This window comes from Salmo salar, chromosome 01, assembly GCF_965601325.2.
Source record: "Salmo salar chromosome 01, fSalSal1, whole genome shotgun sequence".
Lineage (NCBI taxonomy): Eukaryota > Metazoa > Chordata > Actinopteri > Salmoniformes > Salmonidae > Salmo > Salmo salar.
This window is the reverse complement of record NC_138291.1, coordinates 114,861,703-114,880,515: the sequence shown is the minus strand read 5'-3', so window position 1 is coordinate 114,880,515 and position 18,813 is coordinate 114,861,703. Positions and strand designations below refer to the sequence as shown.

The following is an 18,813-nucleotide window of genomic DNA, read 5'->3' as shown; positions in this document are numbered from 1 at the left end:
CTGATCAATTTGATATTATTTTAATGGACAACAAATTAGCTTTTCTTTCAAAAACAAGGACATTTTTAAGTGACCACAAACTTTTAAACGGAAGTGTATGTGTGTTAGTGTGATTGAGACTGTAGGTATGTGTGTTAGTGTGATTGAGACTGTAGGTATGTGTGTTAGTGTGATTCAGACTGTAGGTATGTGTGTTAGTGTGATTCAGACTGTAGGTATGTGTGTTAGTGTGATTCAGACTGTAGGTATGTGTGTTAGTGTGATTGAGACTGTAGGTATGTGTGTTAGTGTGATTGAGACTGTAGGTATGTGTGTTAGTGTGATTCAGACTGTAGGTATGTGTGTTAGTGTGATTCCGACTGTAGGTATGTGTGTTAGTGTGATTCCGACTGTAGGTATGTGTGTTAGTGTGATTCAGACTGTAGGTATGTGTGTTAGTGTGATTCAGACTGTAGGTGTGTGTGTTAGTGTGATTGAGACTGTAGGTATGTGTGTTAGTGTGATTCAGACTGTAGGTATGTGTGTTAGTGTGATTCAGACTGTAGGTATGTGTGTTAGTGTGATTCCGACTGTAGGTATGTGTGTTAGTGTGATTGAGACTGTAGGTATGTGTGTTAGTGTGATTCAGACTGTAGGTATGTGTGTTAGTGTGATTCCGACTGTAGGTATGTGTGTTAGTGTGATTCAGACTGTAAGTGTGTGTTAGTGTGATTCAGACTGTAGGTATGTGTGTTAGTGTGATTCAGACTGTAGGTGTGTGTGTTAGTGTGATTGAGACTGTTGGTATGTGTGTTAGTGTGATTCAGACTGTAGGTGTGTGTGTTAGTGTGATTCAGACTGTAGGTGTGTGTGTTAGTGTGATTGAGACTGTTGGTATGTGTGTTAGTGTGATTCAGACTGTTGGTATGTGTGTTAGTGTGATTCCGACTGTAGGTGTGTGTGTTAGTGTGATTCAGACTGTAGGTGTGTGTTAGTGTGATTCAGACTGTAGGTGTGTGTTAGTGTGATTCAGACTGTAGGTGTGTGTGTTAGTGTGATTCCGACTGTAGGTGTGTGTTAGTGTGATTGAGACTGTAGGTGTGTGTTAGTGTGATTCCGACTGTAGGTGTGTGTGTTAGTGTGATTCAGACTGTAGGTGTGTGTTAGTGTGAATCAGACTGTAGGTGTGTGTTAGTGTGATTCCGACTGTAGGTGTGTGTGTTAGTGTGATTCAGACTGTAGGTGTGTGTTAGTGTGAATCAGACTGTAGGTGTGTGTTAGTGTGATTCCGACTGTAGGTGTGTGTGTTAGTGTGATTCCGACTGTAGGTGTGTGTGTTAGTGTGATTCAGACTGTAGGTGTGTGTGTTAGTGTGATTCAGACTGTAGGTGTGTGTTAGTGTGTAGGTACAGTAGAACAAAGGGCCTCTGCAGTGATCCAGTGACCCATCTCAGTGTTGATACCTGTTGTAGGAACTAGCTGAATCTGGTGAGCTGGAGAATACCTGTCCCAAGGCTGTCACACTGGAGCACAGGTAAAACTCACCTTTATATATATACACACACACACACACACACACACACACACACACACACACACACACACACACACACACACACACACACACACACACACACACACACACACACACACACACACACACACACACACACACACACACACACCGTGGAAGATGGCACGTTGTATTGTGTGACTTATGGACTGTCCGTATAACCTCCAGGTTGAAGTCGACCATCAACAGGTGTCCGGTCATGCTATTCATGAAGGGCAATAAAGAGGTACGTAGGTGTCACTCGATCATAACAGGGCAATAAAGAGGTACGTAGGTGTCACTATATCATAACAGGGCAATAAAGAGGTACGTAGGTGTCACTATCATAACAGGGCAATAAAGAGGTACGTAGGTGTCACTATATCATAACAGGTCAATAAAGAGGTACGTAGGTGTCACTATATCATAACAGGGCAATAAAGAGGTACGTAGGTGTCACTGTCATAACAGGGCAATAAAGAGGTACGTAGGTGTCACTATATCATAACAGGGCAATAAAGAGGTACGTAGGTGTCACTATATCATAACAGGGCAATAAAGAGGTACGTAGGTGTCACTATATCATAACAGGGCAATAAAGAGGTACGTAGGTGTCACTATCATAACAGGGCAATAAAGAGGTACGTAGCTGTCACTATATCATAACAGGGCAATAAAGAGGTGCGTTAGGTGTCACTATATCATAACAGGACAATAAAGAGGTACGTAGGTGTCACTATCATAACAGGGCAATAAACCTATGTTTTTGTTTGGTCTGTGTACTTAATTAATGGAATAGAATGGGGGCGGCAGGTAGCCTAGTGGTTAGAGCGTTGGACTTGTAACCGAAAGGTTGCAAGATCGAATCCCTGAGCAAACAAGATAAAAATCTGTCATTCTGCCCCTGAACAAGGGCCATCATTGTAAATAAGAATTTGTTCGTAACTGACTTGCCTAGTTAAATAAAGATTAAAAAAAAAAAAAAATGGAATAGAAAAGGAGAATAGGACTTGAATATAATTGCAGCTAATCGTAAATAAATACTATGCATAACATACATGGACATAAACTGAGGCTTGTGTTTGGCCTATATAATACAATTCTAATATAACTTCAAGAGGTAACAGTTGGCCTATATACTTTGCCAATCTAGTAGATAAGGACAATTGGTATTGCATACATTTCAACAGAATTGAGGCTAATCTAAAATCAATAATGTTCTTCTCACAGAGCAGTGCGAGTGCCCCCCCCACCCACCCAGACACACACACACACACACATGGTTCTTCTACCCTCCTACTTCTTCATACACCTATTGATTGCTGCTGCTCACAGATGAACAGATATCTTCAGAGTAGTTTAAACCTAGTCCCCTGTGAATCCCATCTCTCCCTTTTCACTCACTGGGTTTTTTATTTTAGATATGGATCTTTATTAGTTTTCCCTCTATTTCTTCAAAGACAGTTTAGAAGTGGGTCCTGTGAAACCAATAGGAGTTGAAACTTGCTCAATGAAAGCTTTAGTTTGGTGCTATTCATTCTGGAGTGAAGAAGTCCCAACTCATCCTGCTTCAGAGTAGTACTTTATATTTATTTTAATTTGTATTCTTTATTTAACTAGGGCAAGTCAGTTAAGAACAAGTTCTTATTTACAATGACGGCCTAGGAACAGTGGGTTAAATGCCTTGTTCAGGGGCAGAACGACAGATTTTTTACCTTGTCAGCTCGGGGATTTTTATATTAGCTGTTTGAAATCATCTTTGTCTTAAAAAAAAAAAATTGAAGACCAGAAACATTGCTTACTGTGATTTTGTTCTGCAATAAAATGGTTTGTGTGGACTCACCTGTTGAAGGATCTGAAATGAGTTCATATGTTTATTATAAAGTGTATGTTCTTTGTTAATCAGACCCATGTCAGGATCTTAAGTTATCTGTTTTATATCTAAAGCCTGTTTTTCTTCCTGTGTCTGTAGCAAGCCAAATGTGGATTCAGTCGTCAGATACTGGAGATAATGAACAGTGCAGGGTAAGATAACACCACTATATCATGATACTGGAGATAATGAACAGTGCAGGGTAAGATAACACCACTGTATCATGATAATGAACAGCTCAGGGTAAAATAACACCACTGTATCATGATAATGAACAGCTCAGGGTAAAATAACACCACTATATCATGATAATGAACAGTGCAGGGTGAGGTAACACCACTATATCATGATAATGAACAGCTCAGGGTGCGGTGACACCACTATAGCATGATAATGAACTGCGCAGGGTGAGAACACCACTATATCGTGATAATGAACAGCGCAGGGTGAGGTAACACCACTATATCGTGATAATGAACAGCGCAGGGTGAGGTAACACCACTATATCGTGATAATGAACAGCGCAGGGTGAGAACACCACTACATCATGATAATGAACAGCACAGGGTGAGGTAACACCACTACATCATGATAATGAACAGCGCCGGGTAAAATAACACCACTATATCATGATAATGAACAGCGCCGGGTAAAATAACACCACTATATCATGATAATGAACAGTGCCGGGTAAAATAACACCACTATATCATGATAATGAATAGTGCAGGGTGAGAACACCACTATATCGTGATAATGAACAGCTCAGGGTGCGGTGACACCACTATAGCATGATAATGAACTGCGCAGGGTGAGAACACCACTATATCGTGATAATGAACAGCGCAGGGCGAGGTAACACCACTATATCGTGATAATGAACAGCGCAGGGTGAGGTAACACCACTATATCGTGATAATGAACAGCGCAGGGTGAGAACACCACTACATCATGATAATGAACAGCACAGGGTGAGGTAACACCACTACATCATGATAATGAACAGCGCCGGGTAAAATAACACCACTATATCATGATAATGAACAGCGCCGGGTAAAATAACACCACTATATCATGATAATGAACAGTGCCGGGTAAAATAACACCACTATATCATGATAATGAATAGCGCAGGGTGAGAACACCACTATATCGTGATAATGAACAGCGCTAGGTAAAATAACACCACTATATCGTCATAATGAACAGCGCCGGGTAAAATAACACCACTATATCATAATAATGAATAGCGCAGGGTGAGGTAACACCACTATATCATGTTGTTGATTGATTTAGATAAGATGACTTCATGTTATATTTTGTGTTAATTATTCATATAGATTCAGATAAATTCCAATCACATGTTATCTCCAGTGGGATATTCCTTAGTGTTTACTGCATCCAGGGGAGTAGATGTCTTAAGGGAATGAATGGAGACCGAGAAAAGGTTGTTTATAATATGATGTGTTGGTTAATATCCTGCCTGTGTTTATAATATGATGTGTTGGTTAACTGTGTTTATAGTATGATGTGTTGGTTAATATCCTGCCTGTGTATATAATATGATGTGTTGGTTAATATCCTGTCTGTGTTTATAATATGATGTCTTGGTTAATATCCTGCCTGTGTTTATAATATGATGTGTTGGTTAACATCCTGTCTGTGTTTATAATATGATGTGTTGGTTAATATCCTGCCTGTGTTTATAATATGATGTGTTGGTTAATATCCTGCCTGTGTTTTATAATATGATGTCTTGGTTAATATCCTGCCTGTGTTTATAATATGATGTGTTGGTTAACATCCTGTCTGTGTTTATAATATGATGTGTTGGTTAACTGTGTTTATAATATGATGTGTTGGTTAACTGTGTTTATAATATGATGCGTTGGTTAACATCCTGCCTGTGTTTATAATATGATGTGTTGGTTAACTGTGTTTATAATATGATGTGTTGGTTAATATCCTGCCTGTGTTTATAATATGATGTGTTGGTTAACTGTGTTTATAATATGATGTGTTGGTTAATATCCTGCCTGTGTTTATAATATGATGTGTTGGTTAATATCCTGTCTGTGTTTATAATATGATGTGTTGGTTAACTGTGTTTATAATATGATGTGTTGGTTAACATCCTGCCTGTCACGTCCTGACCAGTATAGGGGTTATTTGTATTGTAGTTTGGTCAGGACGTGGCAGGGGGTATTTGTTTTATGTGGTTCGGGGTGGTGGTTTGTTTAGAAGGGTGTTTGATTTATTATTTCCGGGTTTTGGGTTATGTTCTATGTTCTCTCTAGTTTAGTATTTCTATGTCTAGGTATTGGTTGTTGGACTCTCAATTGGAGGCAGGTGTTTTTAGTTGCCTCTGATTGAGGGTCCTATATATGTATGTGTATGTATGTATGTATGTATGTATGTATGTATGTATACACATCATATTATAAACACAGTTAACCAACACATCATATTATAAACACAGGCAGGATGTTAACTGTGTTTATAATATGATGTGTTGGTTAACATCCTGCCTGTGTTTATAATATGATGTGTTGGTTAATATCCTGCCTGTGTTTATAATATGATGTGTTAGTTAACCAACACATCATATTATAAACACAGTTAACCAACACATCATATTATAAACACAGGCAGGATGTTAACCAACACATCATATTATAAACACAGTTAACATCCTGCCTGTGTTTATAATATGATGTGTTGGTTAACTGTGTTTATAATATGATGTGTTGGTTAATATCCTGCCTGTGTTTATAATATGATGTGTTGGTTAACTGTGTTTATAGTATGATGTGTTGGTTAATATCCTGCCTGTGTATATAATATGATGTGTTGGTTAATATCCTGTCTGTGTTTATAATATGATGTGTTGGTTAACTGTGCTTATAATATGATGTGTTGGTTAATATCCTGCCTGTGTTTATAATATGATGTGTTGGTTAACTGTGTTTATAATATGATGTGTTGCTTAATATCCTGCCTGTGTTTATAATATGATGTGTTGGTTAACTGTGTTTATAATATGATGTGTTGGTTAATATCCTGCCTGTGTTTATAATATGATGTGTATTAACATCCTGCCTGTGTTTATAATATGATGTGTTGGTTAATATCCTGCCTGTGTTTATAATATGATGTGTTGGTTAACATCATGCCTGTGTTTAAAATATGATGTGTTGGTTAACTGTGTTTATAATATGATGTGTTGGTTCACTGTGTTTATAATATGATGTGTTGGTTAACTGTGTTTATAATATGATGTGTTGGTTAACTGTGTTTATAATATGATGTGTTGGTTAACATCCTGCCTGTGTTTATAATATGATGTGTTGGTTAACTGTGTTTATAATATGATGTGTTGGTTAACATCCTGTCTGTATTTATAATATGATGTCTTGGTTCACTGTGTTTATAATATGATGTGTTGGTTAACTGTGTTTATAATATGATGTGTTGGTTAATATCCTGCCTGTGTTTATAATATGATGTGTTGGTTAACATCCTGTCTGTGTTTATAATATGATGTGTTGGTTAACTGTGTTTATAATATGATGTGTTGGTTAATATCCTGTCTGTGTTTATAATATGATGTGTTGGTTAACTGTGTTTATAATATGATGTGTTGGTTCACTGTGTTTATAATATGATGTGTTGGTTAACTGTGTTTATAATATGATGTGTTGGTTAATATCCTGCCTGTGTTTATAATATGATGTGTTGGTTAACTGTGTTTATAATATGATGTGTTGGTTAACATCCTGCCTGTGTTTATAATATGATGTGTTGGTTAACTGTGTTTATAATATGATGTGTTGGTTAACTGTGTTTATAATATGATGTGTTAGTTCACTGTGTTTATAATATGATGTGTTGGTTAACTGTGTTGATAATATGATGTGTTGGTTAATATCCTGTCTGTGTTTATAATATGATGTGTTGGTTAACTGTGTTTATAATATGATGTGTTGGTTAATATCCTGCCTGTGTTTATAATATGATGTGTTGGTTAACTGTGTTTATAATATGATGTGTTGGTTAATATCCTGCCTGTGTTTATAATATGATGTGTTGGTTAACTGTGTTTATAATATGATGTGTTGGTTAATATCCTGCCTGTGTTTATAATATGATGTGTTGGTTAACTGTGTTTATAATATGATGCGCTGGTTAATATCCTGCCTGTGTTTTATAATATGATGTGTTGGTTAATATCCTGCCTGTGTTTATAATATGATGTGTTGGTTAACTGTGTTTATAATATGATGTGTTGCTTAATATCCTGCCTGTGTTTATAATATGATGTGTTGGTTAACTGTGTTTATAATATGATGTGTTGGTTAATATCCTGCCTGTGTTTATAATATGATGTGTATTAACATCCTGCCTGTGTTTATAATATGATGTGTTGGTTAATATCCTGCCTGTGTTTATAATATGATGTGTTGGTTAACATCATGCCTGTGTTTAAAATATGATGTGTTGGTTAACTGTGTTTATAATATGATGTGTTGGTTCACTGTGTTTATAATATGATGTGTTGGTTAACTGTGTTTATAATATGATGTGTTGGTTAACATCCTGCCTGTGTTTATAATATGATGTGTTGGTTAACTGTGTTTATAATATGATGTGTTGGTTAACATCCTGTCTGTATTTATAATATGATGTCTTGGTTCACTGTGTTTATAATATGATGTGTTGGTTAACTGTGTTTATAATATGATGTGTTGGTTAATATCCTGCCTGTGTTTATAATATGATGTGTTGGTTAACATCCTGTCTGTGTTTATAATATGATGTGTTGGTTAACTGTGTTTATAATATGATGTGTTGGTTAACATCCTGCCTGTGTTTATAATATGATGTGTTGGTTAACTGTGTTTATAATATGATGTGTTGGTTAACTGTGTTTATAATATGATGTGTTAGTTCACTGTGTTTATAATATGATGTGTTGGTTAACTGTGTTGATAATATGATGTGTTGGTTAATATCCTGTCTGTGTTTATAATATGATGTGTTGGTTAACTGTGTTTATAATATGATGTGTTGGTTAATATCCTGCCTGTGTTTATAATATGATGTGTTGGTTAACTGTGTTTATAATATGATGTGTTGGTTAACTGTGTTTATAATATGATGTGTTGGTTAACATCCTGCCTGTATTTATAATATGATGTGTTGGTTAACATCCTGCCTGTGTTTATAATATGATGTGTTGGTTAATATCCTGCCTGTGTTTATAATATGATGTGTTGGTTAACTGTGTTTATAGTATGATGTGTTGGTTAATATCCTGCCTGTGTATATAATATGATGTGTTGGTTAATATCCTGTCTGTGTTTATAATATGATGTGTTGGTTAACTGTGCTTATAATATGATGTGATGGTTAATATCCTGCCTGTGTTTATAATATGATGTGTTGGTTAACTGTGTTTATAATATGATGTGTTGGTTAATATCCTGCCTGTGTTTATAATATGATGTGTTGGTTAACTGTGTTTATAATATGTGTTGGTTAATATCCTGCCTGTGTTTATAATATGATGTGTTGGTTAACTGTGTTTATAATATGATGCGCTGGTTAATATCCTGCCTGTGTTTTATAATATGATGTGTTGGTTAATATCCTGCCTGTGTTTATAATATGATGTGTTGGTTAACTGTGTTTATAATATGATGTGTTGGTTAACTGTGTTTATAATATGATGTGTTGGTTAATATCCTGCCTGTGTTTATAATATGATGTGTTGGTTAACTGTGTTTATAATATGATGCGCTGGATAACATCCTGCCTGTGTTTTCTGTTTGCAGAGTGGAATATAGCACCTTTGATATCCTGGAAGATGAGGAGGTAAAATAGGCTGTCTATGACATTTGCTTTAGATTATTTTAAGTGAAGTCTTTTTTTTTTTTTTATCAGCAGTGATATTCAGAAAAGCAGGGTGTATATTGTAATTTTAGATGTTTGATCCTTGTGACCAAAGTCCCTTGAAGCTTTGTCCCCCCCCCAAAAAAAATGTTTTTCTACATGTTAACAAATGTTTTCTTCATTTATCTTCCAATTTCCAGGTTAGACAGGGGCTGAAGACATACTCAAACTGGCCAACGTACCCTCAGCTATACGTCAAGGGGGAACTCATTGGCGGGCTGGACATTGTGAAAGTGAGAAGTGATTTTTGTTTTACACCTCAGACCATAATTGCACTTATTACCTCCACTTAGTCCTGGACTAGTCTTAATATGTCTATAAACCATTCACAATGGAGATTCTCCATTTAAAATAGCTTTTTAGTTCTAAACTAGGCTGAATCTGTGTCTGGGGAAACCGACCCTTTATAGGATCAGCTAGGCATGTCACAGTGTCATAGACAGACAGAGCCAACAGCAGTACCACAGACTCTCCACCAGGTGTCACTAAAGCACTGTGTACTGTTAGCTTAGCCTGCTTAATGTCCTCATCCATGTACAGTCAGACAGGCGGCATGGAGGGGGTCATCGTCGGTAGTAAAAAGCACAGAGGAAAAGATTGGTGTAATGTAAATACCAAGGTTTCTTAGTGAACTACATTAAACCATGCTAGGGAGGTTACACAACATTGAGATAGTAAAGTCCCCAGGGTGTGTCTAACAGTAATCCTCTGTTAGATATACCTACTTATTTCACCAAGAGCCTTAATTTGTATGAACTAGGCCTGTAGTCCGCGTGGGTTTAAAGCGGCGTATTGCCCAGCAGTGGCTAGTGATTGATATCAGCTGGAGGTCAGTTTTAATAGATCACCTGTCAATCACTGTTATTTTAAGGACTGCATTGTGATGTCACTGAGTTTCATTAGACAGGAGTTCTCTGTGTATCTATTCATAGTTAGTGTCATTAGACAGTTCTCTGTGTATCTATTCATAGTTAGTGTCATTAGACAGTTCTCTGTGTATCTATTCATAGTTAGTTTCATTAGACAGGAGTTCTCTGTGTATCTATTCATAGTTAGTTTCATTAGACAGTTCTCTGTGTATCTATTCATAGTTAGTTTCATTAGACAGGAGTTCTCTGTATCTATTCATAGTTAGTGTCATTAGACAGTTCTCTGTGTATCTATTCATAGTTAGTGTCATTAGACAGTTCTCTGTGTATCTATTCATAGTTAGTTTCATTAGACAGGAGTTCTCTGTGTATCTATTCATAGTTAGTTTCATTAGACAGGAGTTCTCTGTGTATCTATTCATAGTTAGTTTCATTAGACAGGAGTTCTCTGTGTATCTATTCATAGTTAGTTTCATTAGACAGTTCTCTGTGTATCTATTCATAGTTAGTGTCATTAGACAGGAGTTCTCTGTGTATCTATTCATAGTTAGTGTCATTAGACAGTTCTCTGTGTATCTATTCATAGTTAGTTTCATTAGACAGGAGTTCTCTGTGTATCTATTCATAGTTAGTGTCATTAGACAGTTCTCTGTGTATCTATTCATAGTTAGTTTCATTAGACAGGAGTTCTCTGTATCTATTCATAGTTAGTGTCATTAGACAGTTCTCTGTGTATCTATTCATAGTTAGTGTCATTAGACAGTTCTCTGTGTATCTATTCATAGTTAGTGTCATTAGACAGTTCTCTGTGTATCTATTCATAGTTAGTGTCATTAGACAGTTCTCTGTGTATCTATTCATAGTTAGTGTCATTAGACAGTTCTCTGTGTATCTATTCATAGTTAGTGTCATTAGACAGTTCTCTGTGTATCTATTCATAGTTAGTTTCATTAGACAGGAGTTCTCTGTGTATCTATTCATAGTTAGTGTCATTAGACAGTTCTCTGTGTATCTATTCATAGTTAGTTTCATTAGACAGGAGTTCTCTGTGTATCTATTCATAGTTAGTGTCATTAGACAGTTCTCTGTGTATCTATTCATAGTTATTGTCATTAGACAGTTCTCTGTGTATCTATTCATAGTTAGTTTCATGAGACAGGAGTTCTCTGTGTATCTATTCATAGTTAGTTTCATGAGACAGGAGTTCTCTGTATCTATTCATAGTTAGTGTCATTAGACAGTTCTCTGTGTATCTATTCATAGTTAGTGTCATTAGACAGTTCTCTGTGTATCTATTCATAGTTAGTGTCATTAGACAGTTCTCTGTGTATCTATTCATAGTTAGTGTCATTAGACAGTTCTCTGTGTATCTATTCATAGTTAGTGTCATTAGACAGTTCTCTGTGTATCTATTCATAGTTAGTTTCATTAGACAGGAGTTCTCTGTGTATCTATTCATAGTTAGTGTCATTAGACAGTTCTCTGTGTATCTATTCATAGTTAGTTTCATTAGACAGGAGTTCTCTGTGTATCTATTCATAGTTAGTGTCATTAGACAGTTCTCTGTGTATCTATTCATAGTTAGTGTCATTAGACAGTTCTCTGTGTATCTATTCATAGTTAGTTTCAGGAGACAGGAGTTCTCTGTGTATCTATTCATAGTTAGTGTCATTAGACAGTTCTCTGTGTATCTATTCATAGTTATTGGGCATCAATATAATATTTGTTTCTGGATCCTGTTGGAACAGGACTTACATTACAGGTCCAGTAGGCTGTTATTTTTTCATGTATCAGCTGGTATGAAGATCAGACCTGTATTGACATGTTTTCTGTGTTTTTACAGGAGCTTAAAGAGAGTGGAGACCTTTCTTCTGTCCTGAGGGGTGAATGCTAGATGCCTTTCTTCTGTCCTGAGGATGAATGCTAGATGCCAGTAGCACTGTTACTGTGATGGGAATAAGCTATGGACTACTGCACTCTTCCTTTCCCTCTCGACCCCCTTCATTCCCCTCTCGACCCCCTTCATTCCCCTCTCGACCCCCTTCATTCCCCTCTCGACCCCCTTCATTCCCCTCTCGACCCTCTTCATTCCCCTCTCGACCCTCTTCATTCCCCTCTCTACCCTCTTCATTCCCCTCTCGACCCTCTTCATTCCCCTCTCGACCCTCTTCATTCCCCTCTCGACCCTCTTCATTCCCCTCTCGACCCTCTTCATTCCCCTCTCGACCCTCTTCATTCCCCTCTCGACCCTCTTCATTCCCCTCTCGACCCTCTTCATTCCCCTCTCGACCCTCTTCATTCCCCTCTCGACCCTCTTCATTCCCCTCTCTACCCTCTTCATTCCCCTCTCTACCCTCTTCATTCCCCTCTACCCTTCTCTTCCCCTCTCTACCCTCTTCTCTTCCCCTCTCTACCCTCTTCTCTTCCCCTCTACCCTTCTCTTCCCCTCTACCCTTCTCTTCCCCTCTACCATCTTAGAACTTCCTTAACCTCTCACTTAAAGCCAACAAGGTCACAGTGAATGCAGTCTGAGGCACGAGGGATGAAATAAGTCGTATATTATCCATCCATTGATTTTTCTGAACATAGCACAGGTGTCCAAATAAACCCAATTGATCAAAGTGCATTTTGCCACCACCACCAGCTGCAAATATAATAAAGTAATCCATGATGCTACCTGACTGTTTTCCTTATTTGTCTTTAGAACCTTAGAACACAGCAGTCAGAGCAAAGAACTAGAACCTTAGAACACAGCAGTCAGAGCAAATACATAGAAGTGGCCTCCCCATTCAAGTCAATGATGACATAATGGGTGGACTGGCAGCCATTCCATAGATCATTGGACCCCCCCCCCCCCCCCCCCCCCCATAGAAATGGACGTGGTGCACGCAGAATGTTCCCCAATACTGGAAGGCAGGGCCTGAGTGAAAACGTTTGAGCCCCTGCTATAGATGATTGTATATTGTTTTATTACAGTGCATTCAGAAAGTATTCAGACCCCTTGACTTTTTCTACATTTTGTTACGTTACAGCCTCATCAATCATCAAAATCCCTAATCAATATACACACAATACCCCATAATGACAAAGTAAAAACAGTTTTAGAAATGTTTGCACAAGTATTCAGACCCTTTGCTATGAGACTTGAAATTGAGCTCAGGTGCATCCTGTTTCCATTGATAATCCTTGATGTTTCTACAACTTGATTGGAGTTCATCTGTGGTAAATTCAATTAATTGGACATGATTCGGAAAGGCACACACCTGTCTATATAAGGTCCCACAGTTGACAGTACATGTCAGAGCAAAAACCAAGCCATGAGGTCGAAGGAAATGTCCGTAGAGCTCCGAGACAGGATTGTGTCGAGGCACAGATCTGGAGAAGGGTACCAACAAATTTCTGCAGCATTGAAGTTTTCAAAGAACACAGTGGCCTCCACTTTTAAATGGAAGAATTTTAGGACCACCAAGACTATTCCTAGAGCTGGCTGCCCGGCCAAACTGAGCAATTGGGGGAGAAGGGCCTTGGTCAGGGAGGTGACCAAGAACCCAATGGTCACTCTGACAGAGCTCCTCTGTGGAGATGGGAGAACCTTCCAGAAGGACAACCTTCTCTGCAGCACCCAACCAATCAGGCATTTATGGCAGTGGCCAGACAGAAGCCACTCCTCAGTAAAAGGCACATGACAGGCCACTTGGAGTTTCCACTTAGGAGAAATGAGTAGCCCTGTGCCACCACCGCGACAACCAGATGTTCTCAGACTAGGAGAGAAAAAGTAGTCAGATGAAGAGAGAGCAGCTGGAGTAGCAGTGTTCTCTGGGGTGATCCATGTCTCCATCAGGACCAAAAAGTCTAGGGACTGAAGGGCAGCATAGGCTGAGATGAACTCTGTGTTCTCGACTGCAGATCGGCAGTTCCAAACGCTGCCAGAGACCAAGAATTCCCCCCCACTTACAGCTGCTGCTGAGAAACCAGGGGAGACTGAAGAACTAATTACCTAACAGAGGTGAAGAGCACACCTCCCTGCACTAACTGCTGATTGCCTAGGAGAGGTGAAACCACTCCCCCTCCAATACACCCACTGATTACCAACACATGTCACAAATTGCCCTGCCCCTTGATCCTGGTTGATGTGTCAACAACTATCTGCAAGTTATGATCAGTCAGCAGTTCACACACCAAGTAGACCACTGGGAAGACAGGCAGGACTTAAAGTAGATGACCCTAGCTAGCAAAAAGACAGTACTAGACCACAACAGATAAAGACATCACTCCTGGAGATATCAGGAGTTCTCTAGCTATAGAATGATTCAGTGTGGATCATTAAGAAATTCAGCAGGTACATCCCCCGGATCAGTCTCCCATGTTATCTCACAGAAGCATTTATTTAACCTTTATTTTATTAAACCTTTATTTATCAACCTTTATTCAACCTTTCTTTAACCTTTAATTAACCTTTATTTATTCAACCTTTTTATTTAACCTTTATTTATTCAACCTTTATTTATTCAACGTTTATTTATCAACCTTCATTTATTCAACCTTTCTTTAACCTTTAATTAACCTTTATTTATCAACCTTTATTTATTCTACCTGTCTTTAACCTTTAATTAACCTTTATTTATTCAACCTTTTTATTTAACCTTTATTTATTCAACCTTTATTTATTCTACCTTTATTTATTCTACCTTTATTTATCAACCTTTTTATTTAACCTTTATTTATTCTACCTTTATTTATTTAAAGCATGCACAATCACTTAATACAGAAGGGATGGTGTTACATGTAGACATATGCTGGAAAGGCAGGGCACTCATTTATCCAGAGTGAGACCCACTGCCACAGTGTCTGGGTAATGAAGTGTGTGTGTGTCGGTCGGTGGGTCGGTCGGTGCTCTGCACACCGGAGTCTATAAAAGTTAACATAGCATTTATATTAATTGACGTTGGTGAGCTGGGTGTCCGTCTGCTCACCTGATACACACACACACACACCACACACACACACACACTCACTCCTGGCTCTAAGCCAGGGGCGTAGAGGTGGTGCCATTAGGGCTGAACAGCCACCCTCATCTTCCCCTCATCCTCCTCATTCTCCTCTCCTGACTTGGAGTACACCTGTGTGTCTCTTGAGGTAATTCTGGTTCTCCAATAAATCCACTGTGACTGACTGAGGCCCTGTGCATCCCTCCTTCTCTCCCTCCCCCCTCCTTCTCTGCCTCCCCTACTGCTAACACAGAGAGATGCTGCCTGTTAGTGACTGCTAACACAGAGAGATGCTGCCTGTTAGTGACTGCTGACAGAGAGAGATGCTGCCTGTTAGTGACCGTTGACACAGAGAGATGCTTCCTGTTAGTGACTGCTGACAGAGAGATGCTGCCTGTTAGTGACTGCTGACAGAGAGAGATGCTGCCTGTTAGTGACCGTTGACACAGAGAGATGCTGCCTGTTAGTGACTGCTGACAGAGAGATGCTGCCTGTTAGTGACTGCTGACAGAGAGATATGCTGCCTGTTAGTGACTGTTGACAGAGAGAGAGATGCTGCCTGTTAGTGACTGTTGACAGAGAGATGCTGCCTGTTAGTGACTGTTGACAGAGAGATGCTGCCTGTTAGTGACTGCTGACAGAGAGAGATGCTGCCTGTTAGTGACTGTTGACAGAGAGATGCTGCCTGTTAGTGACTGCTGACAGAGAGAGATGCTGCCTGTTAGTGGCTGCTGACAGAGAGAGATGCTGCCTGTTAGTGACTGTTGACACAGAGAGATGCTTCCTGTTAGTGACTGCTGACAGAGAGAGATGCTGTTAGATGTTAATAGGTGTTTATAATGTGGTTAGACACTGCTGGAAACACCAATGTGTAATTCCCTAGATCAACCACCAGGTGGAGCACTCAGTCTGTCCAATAACCCAACAACATGTTGTGACTAGGCCTGAAGCTGTTTCAGGGGGAAATATTCTAATGCAGATCTGTTCCACTATGTATCCCATCTCTGTATGCATTTTCTCATTGTTTGTTTAGATTATTTTTGGGAAGGAATCTTGGACAGAATGGTGGAATTTCTACTGTTGTTAAATCCTAAATTGCAGTGCAGACCCATGATTAAATAATGGCAAGTCATAAAGATGCCATAAGCTCAAATAGCTTCCTAGACAGGAAGTAACCTTTTGGGAGATCAGAGACGTTTCGTGTCACTACAGTGTGTGTGTGTGTGTGTGGCTACCTAGACAGGAAGTAACATTTGGGAGATCAGGGATGTCTCGTGTCACTACACTGTGTGTGTGTGTGTGTATCTTCCAAAAATAAATGTCCATCCTTTAGGCTACTGTTGGATAAATGCTCTCATCACCAGTTGTGATTCAGCTATTCAGTTTTATGCTCATTACATTGAGCCATTTTTCCATGCAGAATATGTTCAAGAGTCAAGACATTAGTGGTCTTTAGAATAGACTGTTCTCCTCCAGAGAAGCTCTAACACCCCGTCTGTCTGCAGCCGGTGCTATAAATATGCATCTGTCGGTTTCCTCAGAGCTGGCGATGATGCCGTGCTGTCAATATTTTCAGACTCCCTCCAGCGTTTTATATATCATCCCAGATCGAGCTCTGGAGACCACCGTAAAAAAACAACAACTGTTCACCCCGCTTTGACTTGAGGGATATTGGTTTATTAAGATGAATTGCAAATGATTACATTAACACATGTTTTATCAGACCATTTAGCAATATGAGCATGATACGTTTCATGACATAGGCCTAGCCATAGAAATATAATTTATTCCATTTAAAAAATATTTAACCTTTATTTTATCAGGGTTTCATACTGAGACCAAGGTCTCTTTTACAAATGAGCCCTGAATGACAGAAAAGACACACATACGCCCAGATATTTGTAAGCAGGGGCACGATCATTATGGACACCATCCAAAGTACATATGCTGAAATCAGAGTTATTTTTATGCACTCTAGAGAACAACATATACTTAGTTTTACCTGCATTCAGTACTAATTTCAGGACTATACATTTTTTCTGTAATACAATGAAGGCAGACTGTAGATCAGATAGAGCCTGGTCAACCGTGGGGTCACAGTATACACAACAGTATCATTGGCATACAAGAGAAGTCGATATTGTTAACGTAAACACTAAAATGTACAGGACCCAGAACTGACCCCTGCGGGATACCTATCCAGGAAACCTGATTTAAATGCATCAGTAGAGACACATTGAGTTCTATATGTCAAGTCATTTTTAAACCAGTTACATGCAGCCTGGTCTAGGCCCATTGAGAAAAGCCTCTGAATTAGCAGTGACTTATCAACAGTGTTGAAAGCCTTTGACAGGTCAATGTTGCCTTTTATCCATACATTTATAACTAGGGATGCAGCAGAGGTAGTGCTATGACCTGGTCTAAAACCTGACTGATGTACATGTATAATACATTTGAAAGATAAGAACGATCTGAGCTGAGAATCTATGAAGAATTCTAATATTTTAGCGAGGCAAGAAAGAAACAGGGAGATTGTCATAAAATAAGTCGTACTCATCCTTAAAAATGTCGTACTGGAGAGAAGAGGACCAAAACGCAGCAGGTATGTGCAGGCTCATCTTGACTTTTATTAACTATCAAAAATGAACACCCAAAATAACAAAGAACTCACGAGAATGAACGAACAACCAACAGTCTGGCAAAGCATAGGCTCAACACAGAACAATTCCCCACAACCTCAAAGACAAACACACACACCTATATAGGACTTCCAATCAAAGGCAACTATACACACCTGCCTTCAATTGGAAGTCCCAATCATCAACCCAACATTTAACAAACACAAACCCCCTGCCACATCCTGACCTAGACTAAGCAATACGCCCTCTGCTGGTCAGGACGTGACAGTACCCCCCCTCAAGGTGCAGACTCCAGGATGCACCTAAAAAAGAAAAACAAGAAAATCCCCAATACCCCAACAAAAACCCAACAAACAATAACCCCTAAACCATAAGGGAGGGAAGGGAGGGTGGCTGCCGTCAACGACGGCACTGTGCTACACCCTCCCTCCCAAACCCACCTATCCTGGAGGTGGCTCAGGTGCAGGCCGTTCCAGGCAGTCGGGGCAGTCTGGCAGCTCGGGGCAGTCTGGCAGTCTGGCAGCTCGGGGCAGCCGGGGCAGTCTGGCAGCTCGGGGCAGCCGGGGCAGCTCGGGGCAGCTCGGGGCAGTCTGGCAGCTCGGGGCAGCTCGGGGCAGTCTGGCAGCTCGGGGCAGCTCGGGGCAGTCTGGCAGCTCGGGGCAGTCGGGGCGCTCGGGGCAGTCGGGCAGCTCGGGGCAGTCGGGCAGCTCGGGGCAGTCGGGGCGGTCTGGCAGCTCGGGGCAGTCGGGGCGGTCTGGCAACTCGGGGCAGTCGGGGCGGTCTGGCAACTCGGGGCAGTCGGGGCGGTCTGGCAGCTCGGGGCGGTCTGGCAGCTCGGGGCGGTCTGGCAGCTCGGGGCGGTCTGGCAGCTCGGGGCGGTCTGGCAGCTCGGGGCGGTCTGGCAGCTCGGGGCGGTCTGGCAGCTCGGGGCAGTCTGGCAGCTCGGGACAGCCGGGGCAGT

At 39.9% G+C, this 18,813-nt stretch overlaps 1 protein-coding gene across 2 annotated transcripts in view; it reads left to right on the top strand.

Annotated features, from left to right (window-relative positions):
- Positions 1-12,901, top strand: part of LOC106577336 (glutaredoxin 3) — a 36,006-nt gene extending 23,105 nt beyond the window's left edge. For both annotated transcript variants that reach the window (XM_045687660.2, XM_082978769.1), the window contains 6 exons: positions 1,452-1,513; positions 1,721-1,778; positions 3,504-3,556; positions 9,239-9,278; positions 9,497-9,589; positions 12,069-12,901. In XM_045687660.2, coding sequence (XP_045543616.1) covers positions 1,452-1,513; positions 1,721-1,778; positions 3,504-3,556; positions 9,239-9,278; positions 9,497-9,589; positions 12,069-12,119 — 357 coding nt within the window. In that variant the 3' untranslated portion in view covers positions 12,120-12,901. The remainder of the gene's footprint in view (positions 1-1,451; positions 1,514-1,720; positions 1,779-3,503; positions 3,557-9,238; positions 9,279-9,496; positions 9,590-12,068) is intronic.
- Positions 12,902-18,813: the final 5,912 nt, after the last annotated feature.